This window comes from Coenobita brevimanus, chromosome 10, assembly GCF_032717465.1.
Source record: "Coenobita brevimanus isolate Jiangsu-jjx chromosome 10, ASM3271746v2, whole genome shotgun sequence".
Taxonomy (NCBI): Eukaryota; Metazoa; Arthropoda; class Malacostraca; order Decapoda; family Coenobitidae; genus Coenobita; species Coenobita brevimanus.
In genome coordinates this window covers 4,853,094-4,868,816 of record NC_136963.1, presented here as the reverse complement: position 1 = coordinate 4,868,816, position 15,723 = coordinate 4,853,094, and the positions used below count along the sequence as shown (strand labels likewise).

At 39.1% G+C, this 15,723-nt stretch overlaps 1 protein-coding gene across 1 annotated transcript in view; it reads right to left on the bottom strand.

The window, feature by feature from the left end:
* Positions 1-15,723, bottom strand: part of Tomosyn (syntaxin-binding protein tomosyn) — a 168,388-nt gene that overhangs the window by 60,868 nt on the left and 91,797 nt on the right. The window contains exon 18 of the mRNA XM_080280751.1: positions 10,753-10,894. Coding sequence (XP_080136877.1) covers positions 10,753-10,894 — 142 coding nt within the window. The remainder of the gene's footprint in view (positions 1-10,752; positions 10,895-15,723) is intronic.

The window sequence follows — 15,723 nt, the reverse complement described above, 5'->3', positions numbered from 1 at the left end:
ACCTCTCCAATTCCAAAATATTCTCGAGTGAATAAATACTTCTAGATAATAAATATTCACCTTTGGGCAGCCATTTTGGTGGTGAGAGGTACATTAATGCTAGATTTAACATTTCTAGTCCAAAAATATCTCCATAACTCAATAAAAAGTTAGAATGGCAAAAAAAATAAGCTTTCTGGAGTCAACTTTGGACAGGAGAAGTAAATTAATGCTATGTGTAACCTCTCCAATTTCTCTTCAAATCAAAATTCTTGTCCAGAGTGAATAAATATTTCTAGATAATAAATATTCATCTTCGGGCAGCCATTTTGTTGTGGAGAGGTAAATCAATGCTAAATCTATCTTCTCCAATCCTTAAATGCTCTCAAAATTGAGTATATATTTCTAGAAAAGACTATTCAATTTTGGGCAGACATTCTGAAGTGGAGAGGCAAATCAGTACTAGATCTAACCTTTCTAGCTCCAAAAATCTCTCCACGGCTGAATATAGATTTCTAGAGACACCAAAAATATTAAATAAAAAACATAAAAAAAGTCACTAGATTGAAGGTACGAATTTGAATCCAGCCATGTGGCAAATTTTGAATCATATTTGAAATAAAATAAAATCGGACTTGGCCAACTAGAGAGGCTGACGAGAGCAGAGACCACTAGTATAATACACAATCTTTTTTTTGAACTAGGGGGGGTAGGGAGAAGATCTTTGAAAGTCGAAAAACTGTTGAAAATACAGCGTGAAATATTTATAAACAGATACACCACCAATGGGTACGAGGAAGGAGGAAGGAGGGAGAGGAGAGAGGAAAAAGGTCGACAGGGATTGGAGACGAGAGAAGGGAAGAAGGAACATAGATTATTACTGTGCTACGATTAGAGTAATATTTGTACTACGATGAGAGTAACATATGTACTACGAGAGTAATACTTGTACTAAAATTAGAGTTATATTTGTACTAGGATAAGAGAAATACTTATACTACGATGAGAGTAATACTTGTACTACGATGAGTAATATTTGTACTACAATAAGCATAATATTGTACTACCATAAGAGTAATACTTGTACAGTTCTACCCAGACAACCAATTTCAACCAAGTACATATTTTCTGTTTTTCCAGGCTTCATGGAGAAAGACAAACCCAAAAACCAATAAACCCCCCAAAAAATAGACTTACAATGAATTTTTAAACACCTGGGTCCCTCCATGGCAGTCCAAAAAAAAGGGGGGGGGGCACTCCACGGACAAAAAAATATATAGATAAAAAAGGATCAAAATTTCATGAATAAATCTGTCATCATCTCGATTTTGATTTTGGAAAATGGAGATGATGCTACCCCATGGGACATTTAATATATTTTGGGGGATGAGTTCAATAGCCTTCATTAAACCTTCCATTATTATTATTATTATTGCTACTACTACTGCTATTATTATTATTACTAGCAGAATAGTAGTAAAGTAGTGGTAAAGTAGTAGTAGTAATAGTTCCAGTAATAGTACAGTCAAGTTGCCTATGGCGCGTGCTTCTATGTCACAGTTCAAACAAACAAACCACGCACATACACTACCTATGGTGCGGCAGCGCGGCAAGGTTTGAAACACACAGGCTAATTCCCCCGGCAGCCGGAGAGAGAACCTCAGCCGTGGCCCGCCGTTCAAGCCCCAGTCAGTGTAGCCAGACTGCTTGTTATCCGATCACCCTCCTGTTTTTTGTGCCTGTTGTTACAAACTATGCCCTTTATAATTTATTGTTTATTGTTTAGTGCTTCCTATTTCTCCCATCTTTCCTGTCACTTCTTATTGCTTTTCTTTCCTTTACAGGTGGCTTTACATTGAGTGACAAGCCAAATGGTTTCCTGTAAGCCAGGAAACCATTTACAACGCTGGGTGGTAACCATATAACCAAACCATATGTGCTGCCTACGTGTCAACAAGTGGGTTGGTGGAGGGTTAGTGCCCCTCCCCGTAAAACAAATAACTCAAAAACAAATGGCCACCCCTTACGGGATTATGGCGTCTGGCAATAGATAGATACTTTAGTGTTTTAATTGTGTGTAATACATGCACTGACTGACGGCTGGATTGTGTGTGTGTAGTGGGGGAGAGTGGGGATCATTGGGGTGAGAAGGGCCACTCTCCACCAACATCCAGAACCAAATTCCATTTTTCCCATACGTTTAGTTATTTATGTGGCAGGGTTTTCTACGGCACAGGTGCGGCCCAGAAATAATTAGACGTGCCATAGACGACTTGACTGTAGTACTAATAATAATAGTAGCAGCAGCAGTAGTAGTAGTAGTAGTTGTAGTAGTAGTAGTAGATAACTGAGGGAGCTAATGAAGGCTTCAAATACCTCTCCATAAAATATATAAAAAAAAATCAGTGAATGAATGAATCAATCAATCAAACATAATTTTTAAAAATGAGTTAGGAAAATTAACAGAAAATAATGTTCTTGGAGGGAAGAGGTTGTGATAGATATAATTACGATAGATACACTACCTAAATAGATAGACTGGGTGGATATATGTTAGTAGATGAAGAGGCTGGGAGTAGATTCAACAATACTACACATCTCTCGATAGATAGATGGATAGACGCAGAACACCAGATCGATAAAGCAGTACCACCACGATAGACACAAACGCACACACGCGCACACGCACTACCAGCTCAATAGATAGAGTGAGATACAGTAAACAAACACGCACACACACGCACTACGAGCTCGATAGATAAAGTATGAGATAGATAAAATGCCTTTAGGTTAAATATTAGTCACTTTATCCACAAAATAATTTACATAACTCATAACTCTAACTCTATGATCCCTGATAGACAGAAATAGATAGTAATTCACACTAATACGATGCCTGATAGATAGAAATAGATACTAACTCTACCTTCCATGATCCCTGATAGACAGATATACTCATTTTACAGTCTATTATGCCTGATAGATAGAAGCTGAGAATATGTGTTGATAAAACTGGATATTCCTCCTAACTTCCAATTCTAACTTCAGCCTGATACATAGAAACACACAATTCTTTCTCACTCTCTCTCAAAATCTCTCTTCTAAGTGAGAGAGAGAGAAATACATTAAACTTGTCATTCTACCTTCATTCTAACAACAAGAATAAGTTGCTGATTGGGTGATGTTTGGGGTTACTTCTGTGTCTGTCTATTAGTGATTTTTGCATGCTACACCTTAATGCATTATTGTAGGTGACTTATTTTACTTTAATATTGATGTAATTTGTATGAATAACACATGAGGATGGTTGGAGGGAGGGAGGGAGGAAGGAAGGGAAGGGAAGGGAAGGGAAGGGAAGGGAAGGGAAGGGAAGAAGGGAGGGAGGGAGGGGTGGATGGTTGAATGGAGAGAGGGAGGGAGGGAGGGAGGGAGGGAGGGATGGACAGGAGTGGGCTAATGTGTAAGGTGTAGAATAAATCAAACAGGTACAGGTGTTAAGGCATCTCCGGCACCATTTAAAACACAGATCAACCAAATAAAATAAAACAGCAGATATAACTTCCTTTTTTTTGCAGTAATATAAAAAAATTCAAAACTAGAAAAATTAATAATAATAATAATGGAGATGTATATTATTATTATTATCATTATTATTATTATTATTTTTTTTTTTTGCAGTAATATCAACCAAATAATAACCTCAAACTCAAAATAAATTAAAACAAGAAACACTATCATTTTTTTTCTGCAGTAATATCAAAAAATTTAAACGCAGTGCCAAAATAAAGAAGTATATATATTTTTTCTTGCAGTATAATCAACTAATTTTAAAAGATGGAGGGGTATATTAATTTTTTCTGCAGTAATATCAAGTAAAGTCAAAATAATGGCCAAAAACGACTGAAAAAACGTACAAGTATTTCTTTTTTCTTGCAGTAAAATCACCCAATCAGCCTCGAGGGGGGCGGGGCATCTTCGCCAGGTAAATTCGATCAAACTATAGATACTTGGACAACAGAGGGTAACTTGGGGTTATAATCTCGTAGGCTGTGTTCGTTTCGTTTATAAATCCTCCAATATACTTGCATACGTCGGCCTTGGTCACCTACTGGCGGCTCTCCATGCTGCTCAATCTCTGGCAGCCTCCCTATTCAATGCCTTATCCCTGAGGTCACACTCTATGACCTCATCCCAGGGCATTCTCTGTCTGCCTCTCACAACCCCACCCCCAACGTTCACACTTCTCACCTTCCACACCCAACTGTCATCCTCCATCCTCTCCACATGCCCAAACCATCTCAGTCTACCCCTCCTCATCACAAACCATCTCAGTCTACCCCTTCTCATCACAAACCACCTCAGTCTACCCCTCCTCATCACAACACCAATACACTCCAGTCCCATCCTTCCTCTCAACTCTTCCATCGTAAACCCAGCCCCCCCAGGCTTTGCACTCAGGGACGCACTGCACATCCACCTAATCATTGTCATTTCTGTACGTTTGAGCTGCGAATATCCTCTTCCTTTACTGCCCAGGTCTCACTACCATACAGCTTTACACTCCTAACACATGCCACATACAGTATTACACTCCAACTCATGCCACATACAACATTACACTCATAACACATGCTGCATACAAAGATCCCTTAGCGGAGGGAGAGCCCTCTCAATGTCAGGAGAGGCAACAGCTCCCTGAACTTCTTCCAATCACTCCTCACTCTAGCCACAGAGCTGCTCCAGCCCCACCTCCAGCGTAACATGTCTCCCAAATAACAAAACTCTTCCACACACTCAAGAGACTCACCAGCAAGATCAATCCTTTCACGCCTGACAATCTCCACCTGCTCTCCCTGACACACCACACACATGAAATCAGCATTATCTTGCAGTCTACCTCTAATACCACTACATCTCTTATGCACCCACTTATCACAAACGCTGCATTATCTTGCTGTCTACCTCTAATACCACTACATCTCTTATGCACCCACTTATCACAAACACTGCATTATCTTGCAGTCTACCTCTAATACCACTACATCTCTTATGCACCCACTTATCACAAACACTGCATTATCTTGCAGTCTACCTCTAATACCACTACATCTCTTATGCACCCACTTATCACAAACACTGCATTATCTTGCAGTCTACCTCTAATACCACTACATCTCTTATGCACCCACTTATCACAAACACTGCATTATCTTGCAGTCTACCTCTAATACCACTACATCTCTTATGCACCCACTTATCACAAACACTGCACAAGATGGAATTACTTCCCATGCCCTTGTGGCAAACCACACATGGCCACTCTCCCTCTTCTTTGACAGTACCACCACCAGCCCTAGATACCATCACTTTTGTTTTATCTGCATTTACTCTTAAGCCCTTGTGCCCCATACCATCTCTCCACTTCCTAAATCTTTCCTCCGCCTCTCCATACCATCTCTCCACTTCCTAAATCTTTCCTCCGCCTCTCCATACCATCTCTCCACTTGCTAAATCTTTCCTCTGCCTCCCTTTCATTCTCTGCAATCAACACCAAATCATCAGCATACAACATCTCCCACGGGAGTCCATTTCTGAAGTCAGGTGAGAGGGCTTCAAGTACCATGATAAACAACAAGGGACCCAAGACTGACCCCTGATGCACACCAACATTCACGCAAAACTCAGCACTCAAATCTCCATTCACTCTTACCTGGGTGTGAGCATACATATCTACCCACATAAGTACATATCTACCCACATACATACATATCTACCCACATACATATCCATCCCCACACATACATACATATCTACCCACATACATATCCATCCTCACACATACATACATATCTACCCACATACATACATATCTACCCACATACATATCCATCCTCACACATACATACATATCAACCCAGATACATACATACATATCTACCCAGATACATACATACATATCCACCCATATACATACATATCTACCCACATACATACATATCTACCCACATACATACATATCTACCCACATACATATCCATCCTCACACATACATACATATGTACCCAGATACATTCATACATATCTACCCAGATACATACATACATATCCACCCACATACATGGCCATAACCAGCCTAACCAGCCACTCCTCCAAGCCAAGCTTTCTCATTGCCCACTTCACCACCTCTCTAGGGACTCTGTCAAAGGCCTTTTCCAAACCAACAAAAACAAAATACAGATCCCTTCTCCTACCAATATATTTTTCCTGAAGCTGTTGAACAATGAATATGGCATCAGTGGTCCCCCTGCCTGGCATAAACCTAAACTGCATCTCATCAATATTCACTCTTTCTCTAATCATACCTTCTACAACTCTCTCCATTACCATCATTATCTCAACATATTCACAGTGTTCTCTCTCTCTCTCTCTCTCTCCAAACTGCATCTCATCAATATTCACTCTTTCTCTAATCATACCTTCTAAAACTCTCTCCATTACCTTCATTATGTCAACATATTCACAGTGTTCTCTCTCTCTCTCTCTCTCTCTCCAAACTGCATCTCATCAATATTCACTCCTTCTCTAATCATACCTTCTACAACTCTCTCCATTACCTTCATTATGTCAACATATTCACAGTGTTCTCTCTCTCTCTCTCCAAACTGCATCTCATCAATATTCTCTCTTTCTCTAATCATACCTTCTATAACTCTCTCCATTACCTTCATTATCTCAACATATTCACAGTGTTCTCTCTCTCTCCAAACTGCATCTCATCAATATTCTCTCTTTCTCTAATCATACCTTCTATAACTCTCTCCATTACCTTCATTATCTCAACATATTCACAGTGTTCTCTCTCTCTCTCTCAAGGAAAAAGAAAATGTTGTTCCTTTCTCCCTTCCTCCCCCCTTTCTCTCCCTCTCTCTCTCTAACAGTGTTTCAAATTCCCCTCATTTTTAGCCTCCTTTCCTACATACCCATCTCTCTCTCTCTCTCTCACGTCACAGCTGCGTTAGGAGGGGTCAGTGCTATGAGTATATTAGAATAATTGTCCAAGTTACCATCAATAAAATACAAAATACAGCAATGGGCAGGAGTAATGTCAAAAATTTTAATGTAGTAAAGACAAGAGAAAATATATCATTAAATCCAGTATCAACATTAACACAATTTTGGAAAACTTACCCCCCCCCTCAAAAAAAAAAGAAAATCAAAATTTATATATACTGTATTTTGAATTGGTGTTAATTTTTGATCTATGGTTTTTTATATGCCCCCTCCCCCCCTCAAAAATATCTATCAAAATCTATATATATATTTTAAAATTATGTTAATTTTCAATCTAGGCTTTCTGGATATGCTCCTCCCCTCAAAATAAAAATAAAAATCTATATATATATTTTAAAATAGTGTTAATCTTTTATCTATGCTTTCTGGATATGCCCCCCCAAAAAAAAAAAAAAAAAAAAATCAAAATTATATATATTTTAAAATGGTGTTAAATTTGGTCAATGTTTTCTCTACCCCCCCTCCCCCAAAAAATCAGAATCTATATAGATCGAAAATGGTGTGAGTTTTTCATCTACGCTTCCCTGATATGGTAATGTTCAAAAAATAACTTCAAAATCCTATGTATGGCTGTCAACAAGTCCTCCAAAATATTTTCCTAACTCAAAATTATACACATAGTTAAAGATGCTCCCTAACACCTCTTCCTAAGTGATTTATTTTGGGATATGGCTGGATAGTATCATTTTGTATGTTATTTATGCAGAGTATGGTGATATTGGAAGGATTTATGTAACACAGAGGAGGACAGTAAGGTGTAATAAGCAAAATAAATCAATTTAAAAAAGGCGTTAGGGAGCTTCCTTACACAGATAATACACACCTATATATTATTTTTCCTATATCACTTAATAACACCTCACTCAAAATTTTATTAACCGAAAAAGGATGTGAAAATATATATATATATATTCCCCCAAGATCCAAAATTCCACTGGGGGATTTTTTTTGACTCTTGAATATAAAAAATTTTGTGTTATTTTTGGACTAACTGGATTTTTTATTTTTATTTAATGTTTTTTGTTCCTCTGTTAATCTTTAAAAAATAATAATAATAATGAAAGAAATAATTATAAAAATCTGGTTACTGTAATAATAATGATAATAATAATAATAATAATAATAATAATAATAATGATAATAATAATAATGATAATAATAATAATGATAATAATAATAATAATAATAATAATAATGATAATAATAATAATGCTGGCAATAATAATAACAACTATAATAATAATAATAAATTGTTAGATGCCATTAGCCTGCATCCCACATTACAGCACTGTTACCAAAGATTTTAAAAAGTTAATATCAACACCAAACTCTTCAAAAATAATCGTAAAAATCTGGTAACTCTAATAATAATAATAAAAATAATAAATAAACTCGCCGATGCCATTAGCCTGCATCCCACATCACAGCACTGTTAGCGATGACAGAGAAACGTTAACATCAACACAAAGTTCGGAAATAAACGTAAGAATATACAGGCAGTTGACATTCTTCACATCCTCTTAGCGTTAAAGAAGAGACTGATCTATACTATTATTATTATTATTATTATTATTATTATTATTATTATTATTAAGGAAGGAATGGAGGACTGAAGGAAGGAAGAAGAGAGGGAGGGATGGAAGGAAGGAAGAACTGAGAGAGGGAGGGATGGAAGGAAGGAAGAACTGAGAGAGGGAGGGATGGAAGGAAGGAAGGAAGGAAGAAAAAGGACGGAAGGAAGGAAGGAAGGAAGGACAGAGCGAGGAATGGAAGGAAGGAAGGATGGTAGGAAGTAGGAAGGAAGGAAGGAAGGAAATGCATGAAAGGAAAGAAGGAAGGAAGCAAGGACTGAGAGAGGGATGGAAGGAAAGAAGGATGGTAGGAAGGAGGGAGGAAGGAGGAAGGAAGGGAAGAAAGAAAGAAAAAAAGGAAGGAAGGAAGTGCAAAAATAATAATAATAATAATAATAATAATAATAATTCATGGTTATTATAGATATTAAAGTTTGATATTATAATTCTTTCTTTATATGTGGCATTTTTTTTTTTTTTTTTTTCAAATTTTGATTTGTGTTGAAAAAAAATTATAGTGTTTAGATCAATCCCTACACACACACACACACACACACACACACACAATCCTAAAATAATTATATATATTTTTATTATATATGTATTTCTGCACACTACTCAAAAAATGATTGCAATATTACAAAAACCTTTTCAAATATTGACTAAACTGGGATGGGATGGGATGGGATGGGATGGGATGGGTTGGGATGGGATGGGTTGGGTTGGGATGGGTTGGGATGGGATGGGATGGGATGGGATGGGTTGGGTTGGGATGGGATGGGTTGGGATGGGATGGGTTGGGATGGGATGGGATGGGATGGGTTGGGTTGGGTTGGGTTGGGCTGGGCTGGGCTGGAATGGGTTGGAATGGGTTGGGTTGGGTTGGGTTGGGTTGGGTTGGGTTGGGTTGGGCTGAGTTGGGTTGGAATGGGATGGGTTGGGATGGGCTGAGCTGGGATGGAATGGGTTGGGATGGGATGGGATAAGTTAGGCTGAGTTTTGAAAGAGATGTTAAGTTAGAGCACTGTCAATTTGAATTTTGAATTTACGACATAAAAACAAAATGATAACTTCTTAAAACACTCAAAAACCAAGTCAAAAATTTAAATCTATCATGTAATCAAGCTGCCTTCACCCCACCCTAACGATCTCTTCTTTATCGTTAGACAAAAGAGGTGATTACGATAGTTCCAACAGCTATCTGATCGTTAGTGGTTCTTTGTGGTCATTATCCTGGCATCCTAACTATCTATCTATCTATTGCCAGATGCCTTAATCCCATAAGGGGTGGCCACAAACAAATCGCCTCCATGTCACCCTGTCCCCTGCCATTTCACTGTCCTCCCCCCAGCTCACAACCCCCCCTCTCTCATATACCTCTCCACTCCATTCCTCCATCTCATCCTTGGCCTCCCCCTCCCTCTCCCCCCCTCCACCTCACTCATATACATTCTCCTAGTTAGTCTCTCACTCTCCATCCACCCAACTTACATCCTCTCCTTCCTTCCTTCCCTCCATCCCCTTCCTTCCCTCCTTCCTTCCAGTGTGTGTGTGTGTGTGTGTGTGTGTGTGTGTGTGTGTGTGTGTGTGTGTGGAATGGGACATATGGTATTGGGTGGTGTGGGTGGGTCAGGTCAGGATATAGGGTGGTATAGACTGGTATAGGGATGGGTGGTATAGGACAGGCTGGGGACTGGTATGGGTGGTATGGGTGGCATGAGACAGTACCCAGGGTGGTGTAGTGGATGGGTGGCCAGTAGGGGGGGTATAGGATGGTGGTATGGGTGGTATAGGACAGTACCCAGGGTGGTGTAGTGGCTGTGGGTGGCCAGTAGGGGGGGCAGGGGTGGTATAGGATGGTGGTATGTCTGGTATGGGTGGTATAGGACAGTACCCAGGGTGGTGTAGTGGCTGTGGGTGGCCAGTAGGGGGGGCGGGGGTGGTATAGGATGGTGGTATGGCTGGTATGGGTGGTATAGGACAGTACCCAGGGTGGTGTAGTGGCCGCGGGTGGCCAGTAGGGGGGGCGGGGGTGGCCTCTGCTCTGGTGTGGGGCTGGGGGGTGGTTCTGGGGCGGGGGCGGGGGCGGTGGTGGTGGTCAGGGCGCGCACCAGCCGGCCCCGCGGGGTACCTTGGCTGCGGCTGCGTTTCAGGTTGTCGCCCCGCCTCGCCCCGCCTGACTCCTTGCCCGGCTGCCCTGCCCCGCCCTGGGCCTGCCCCGGTGCCCCGCCCCCACGCCAACCCCCACCGGGTGACAGACACACTCCGTTCAGCTGGAGGCATGACACCACCCTACACAGCAACGTACACACAGCACAGACGCACACACTGTACACACATCATTGTACACACGGCACGGATGCACACAATATACGCACATCACATCATTGTACACATGACACAGATGCACACAGTGTACGCACATCACATCATTGTATACACAGCAGATGCACACAGTGTACGCACATCACATCACTGTATACACAGCAGATGCACACAATATACACACATCATTGTACACCCAGCACAAACGTACACAATATACACACATCATATCATTGTACACAGGTCAATGACGCACACAATATATGCACATTACTGTACACACACAATATACGCACATCACATCATCGGACACACGGCAGACGCACACAGTATATGCACATCACTGTACACACACCAACAATGTACACAATACACACACACACACACACACACACACTATCACCACAGCATCGGATAAAATTAGGTTAGACTGAATTGAAAAACTACTGCAACTACTACTACTACTACTACAGCTACTACTACTACTACTACTACTACAGCTACTACTACTACTACTACTACTACAGCTACTACTACTACTACAGCTACTACTACTACTACTACAGCTACTACTACTACTACTACTACTACTACAGCTACTACAACTACTACAGCTACTACTACTACTACTGCAGCTACTACTACTACTACTGCAGCTACACAGCTGCTACTACTACTGCAACTACTACTACTACTGCTACTACTACTACTACTGCTACTACTACAACTACAGCTACTACTGCAACTACAGCCACTACTACTACTACTGTAACTACTACTTCTACTACTACTACTACTACTATTACTGCTACTACTACAACTACAGCTACTACTACTACTGTAACTACTACTACTACTACTACTACTATTACAACTACTACTACTACTGCAAACAGAATAATGCCAATAATAATAATAATAATAATAATAATAATACCTTTAATAATACAAATAATCTTCAAACACTGTAGACAACCAACATCCCCACTACAAATGTTGGTAAATATTGTGGTAGGAATGGTGGTAGTTGTGGTAGGAATGGTGGTAGTTGTGGTAGGAATGTTGGTAGTTGTGGTAGGAATGTTGGTAGTTGTGGTAGGAATGTTGGTAGTTGTGGTAGGAATGTTGGTAGTTGTGGTAGGGATGTTGGTAGTTGTGGTAGGGATGTTGGTAGTTGTGGTAGGGATGTTGGTAGTTGTGGTAGGAATGTTGGTAGTTGTGGTAGGAATGTTGGTAGTTGTGGTAGTAATGTTGGTAGTTGTGGTAGGAATGTTGGTAGTTGTGGTAGGAATGTTGGTAGTTGTGGTAGGAATGTTGGTAGTTGTGGTAGGAATGTTGGTAGTTGTGGTAGGAATGTTGGTAGTTGTGGTAGGAATGTTGGTAGTTGTGGTAGTAATGTTGGTAGTTGTGGTAGTAATGTTGGTAGTTGTGGTAGTAATGTTGGTAGTTGTGGTAGGGATGTTGGTAGTTGTGGTAGGAATGTTGGTAGTTGTGGTAGGAATGTTGGTAGTTGTGGTAGGAATGTTGGTAGTTGTGGTAGGAATGTTGGTAGTTGTGGTAGGAATGTTGGTAGTTGTGGTAGGAATGTTGGTAGTTGTGGTAGGAATGTTGGTAGTTGTGGTAGGAATGTTGGTAGCTCCCACCTTCATATGCAGCAAAAAATAAAAATATAATAATAATAATAATAATAATAATAATAATAATAGTAGAAATAATAACAATAAAAATAGTAATAATAATAATAATAATAATAATAATAATAATCAGTAATACTCCTTTCACCTTAACTTGGCCCAGATTTTCGTCCTTTTGCAGCTTATTTCACGTAGCTCAGTGGCAGAAAAAGACAATGCTATGGCTCTACATCCTTCCCATAGCACTTCTTTGTGACTAGCATCATATTCTAGTGTCAGTATACTCTCCATAGCACTTCTTTGTGACTAGCATCATGTTCTAGTGTTAATCTATTGTTATATTTTAGGCCAAGTTAGAGTGACAAGAGTATAGTGTGTATTTCATGGGTTTTTCATCATCATACACATACACAATACACACACACACACACACACACACACACACACACACTACAAAAATACATACAGTACATACACATACACACTACATCCACATCCACATACATATATACACACTACACACACATACGTACATACATATACAATACACACACACACACATAAACATAAACACACTATACATACATATACAATACACACATAAACACAAACACACTACACACACACACACACACACACACATACACATATACACACACATACACAAAGACATACATACATGAATATACAAACATCCACATAATAAATTTTTCAACACCAAATATTACAAATATTTCTCCTTATTGTTAAAAAAAAAAAAAAATACCCCCAAATCAAAATATATTGAAGTTAGTAGTGGTGGTAGCAGTAGTAGTAGTAGTAGTAGTGGCAGTAGTCGTAGTGGGGGCAGGTTGATTATAAATGTGAACCCAGTGGACTGCAGGCTACTACTAATACTTACTTCTACTACTACTACTACACTTGGTCACCCCCATCTGTTAAAATATCTTGCATTAAGTCATATAAATACAAAATCAACTAAATTCAATCACATACTATAGCTACAATTCTGTCCTATCTCGCCTACATCAATTCTGTCCATTTTATTTTGTCCTAATCTAATAATGCAATTCAAATTCTCACCATTTTGTATTTTCGTATATTATGACTGAAATACTCTATGATTTTGTATCCTGTCCTACTCTATAATAATGTTCCAATATTCTGCAGTTTAAATATTGTCCTAGCTTCTTATTTTGTCCAATATACTTTCAATTCTGTCCTAATTTTCAATATGGTTCCAATATTCTGTGGTGTAAATATTGTCCTAACTTAACTTCCTCTTCTACCTGTTCCAATATTCCATTCTAACTCACAATGTTCTTCTAAAATTCCATCAACCATTTTTCATCACAAGACAAATTCAATTCATTTTTCACCAAAAAGACAAAACCATTTCATTTTTCATCCCTAACAGACAAAGTACTTCATTATTCACCATCAAAACAGAAAAATGCATAATAATTCTTTGTTCTTTTAAAATTCCATCAACCATTTTTCATCATCACAAGACAAATTCAATTCATTTTTCACCACCCAAACAGACAAAACCATTTCATTTTTCATCCCTAACAGACAAAGTACTTCATTTTTCACCATCATAACAGAAAAATGCATAATAATTCTTCACCAACATGACACAAATTCGTTTTTTATAATTCCTCACTGGAACACAAATCCATTTCAAAATTCAAAGCTGTAACAGACAAATTCTTCATAAGGGAAATACAAAATAAACAGGCCGGACATGGATGAAGGCTGTGAACACATATATATAAATTTTTGGAGCGTAGGTGTCAAAAAAAAAAATACAGAAAGAAAAAAAAGGTATATTACAATTCCCACCCCAGACATCAATTTTTTGGACAATGCAGGAGGGTGTTGTGAGGAGACGAGTGCAGTGCGAAGGGGGGGGGTGGATACAAACGCACAAACAAACGCAGCAAACGAACATATGGCCAATCTCACCGCAAGGCTACGATTATTTTCCATCGGTGATTTACTTTTTTGAACTTGTGACTATTCTATGGATAGTATTAGGATAGTCTGTGGATAGAGCAACCCCTGGCTATAACGCACCCTGGTATAACGGATTTTGGATTTAACGTACGCTTTGAAGGCTGCAGAACTTCAGTACGCAAAAACATTTAACGTATGCTTTGAAGGCTGCAGAACTTCCGTACGCAAAAACACTGTCCGTTAAAGGGGGTGCAGTGGGTGGCAGTGCATGTTTCCATTTTTTTTTTTATGCGAGGAAGAAGGAACCAAAGGCTGAGCCCGCAAAACAGTTCCTTCCAAGAAAAAAACAAAAAACAAAAGAGAGCCAAATTCAAGATCCGTTCATTTTGAGACGCCTGGACACACTGCGTTTGAAAGACTGGAGATCATAGGCAGTAGGAAATACAGACAGAGGGAGACAGTTCCAGAGATGACCTGTTGCATAAATGAAGGACTGGGAGTAACGGTTAAAGTAGGAAATACAGACAGAGGGAGACAGTTCCAGAGTTGACCTGTTGCATAAATGAAGGACTGGGAGTAACGGTTAAAGTAGGAAATACAGACAGAGGGAGACAGTTCCAGAGTTGACCTGTTGCATAAATGAAGGACTGGGAGTAACGGTTATAGTAGGAAATACAGACAGAGGGAGACAGTTCCAGAGTTGACCTGAAATCACCCTCTCCCAATCATGGTTGCTGAGTTGTACTACCATACTGTACTAGTCATGAAGAAGTGCTATGATGTGAAATAAGCTGCATAGGGGTGAAATTCTGGGCCAAGTTAATGTAAAGTGAGTATAAATTACATTTTTTGTACTAGAATGTGCTACTGTACTAGTCATGAAGAAGTGTTTATGACATGGATCAGGATATAACAGACTATCGGCTTTATCGACACGCTAATTCTCTCTCTCTCTCTCTCCCCAAAAAGGATTATTTACGGAGGGAGAGAGAATTTCAAACAATTTTTCTCTGTTTGGAATAATAATAAAATCTGTTTGGAATAATAATGAATATCTGTTTGGAATAATAATAAAATCTGTTTGGAATAACAATAAAATCTGTTTAGAATAATAATGAAATCTGTTTGGAATAATAATCTGTTTGGAATAATAATAAAATCTGTTTGGAATAATAATATGCTTT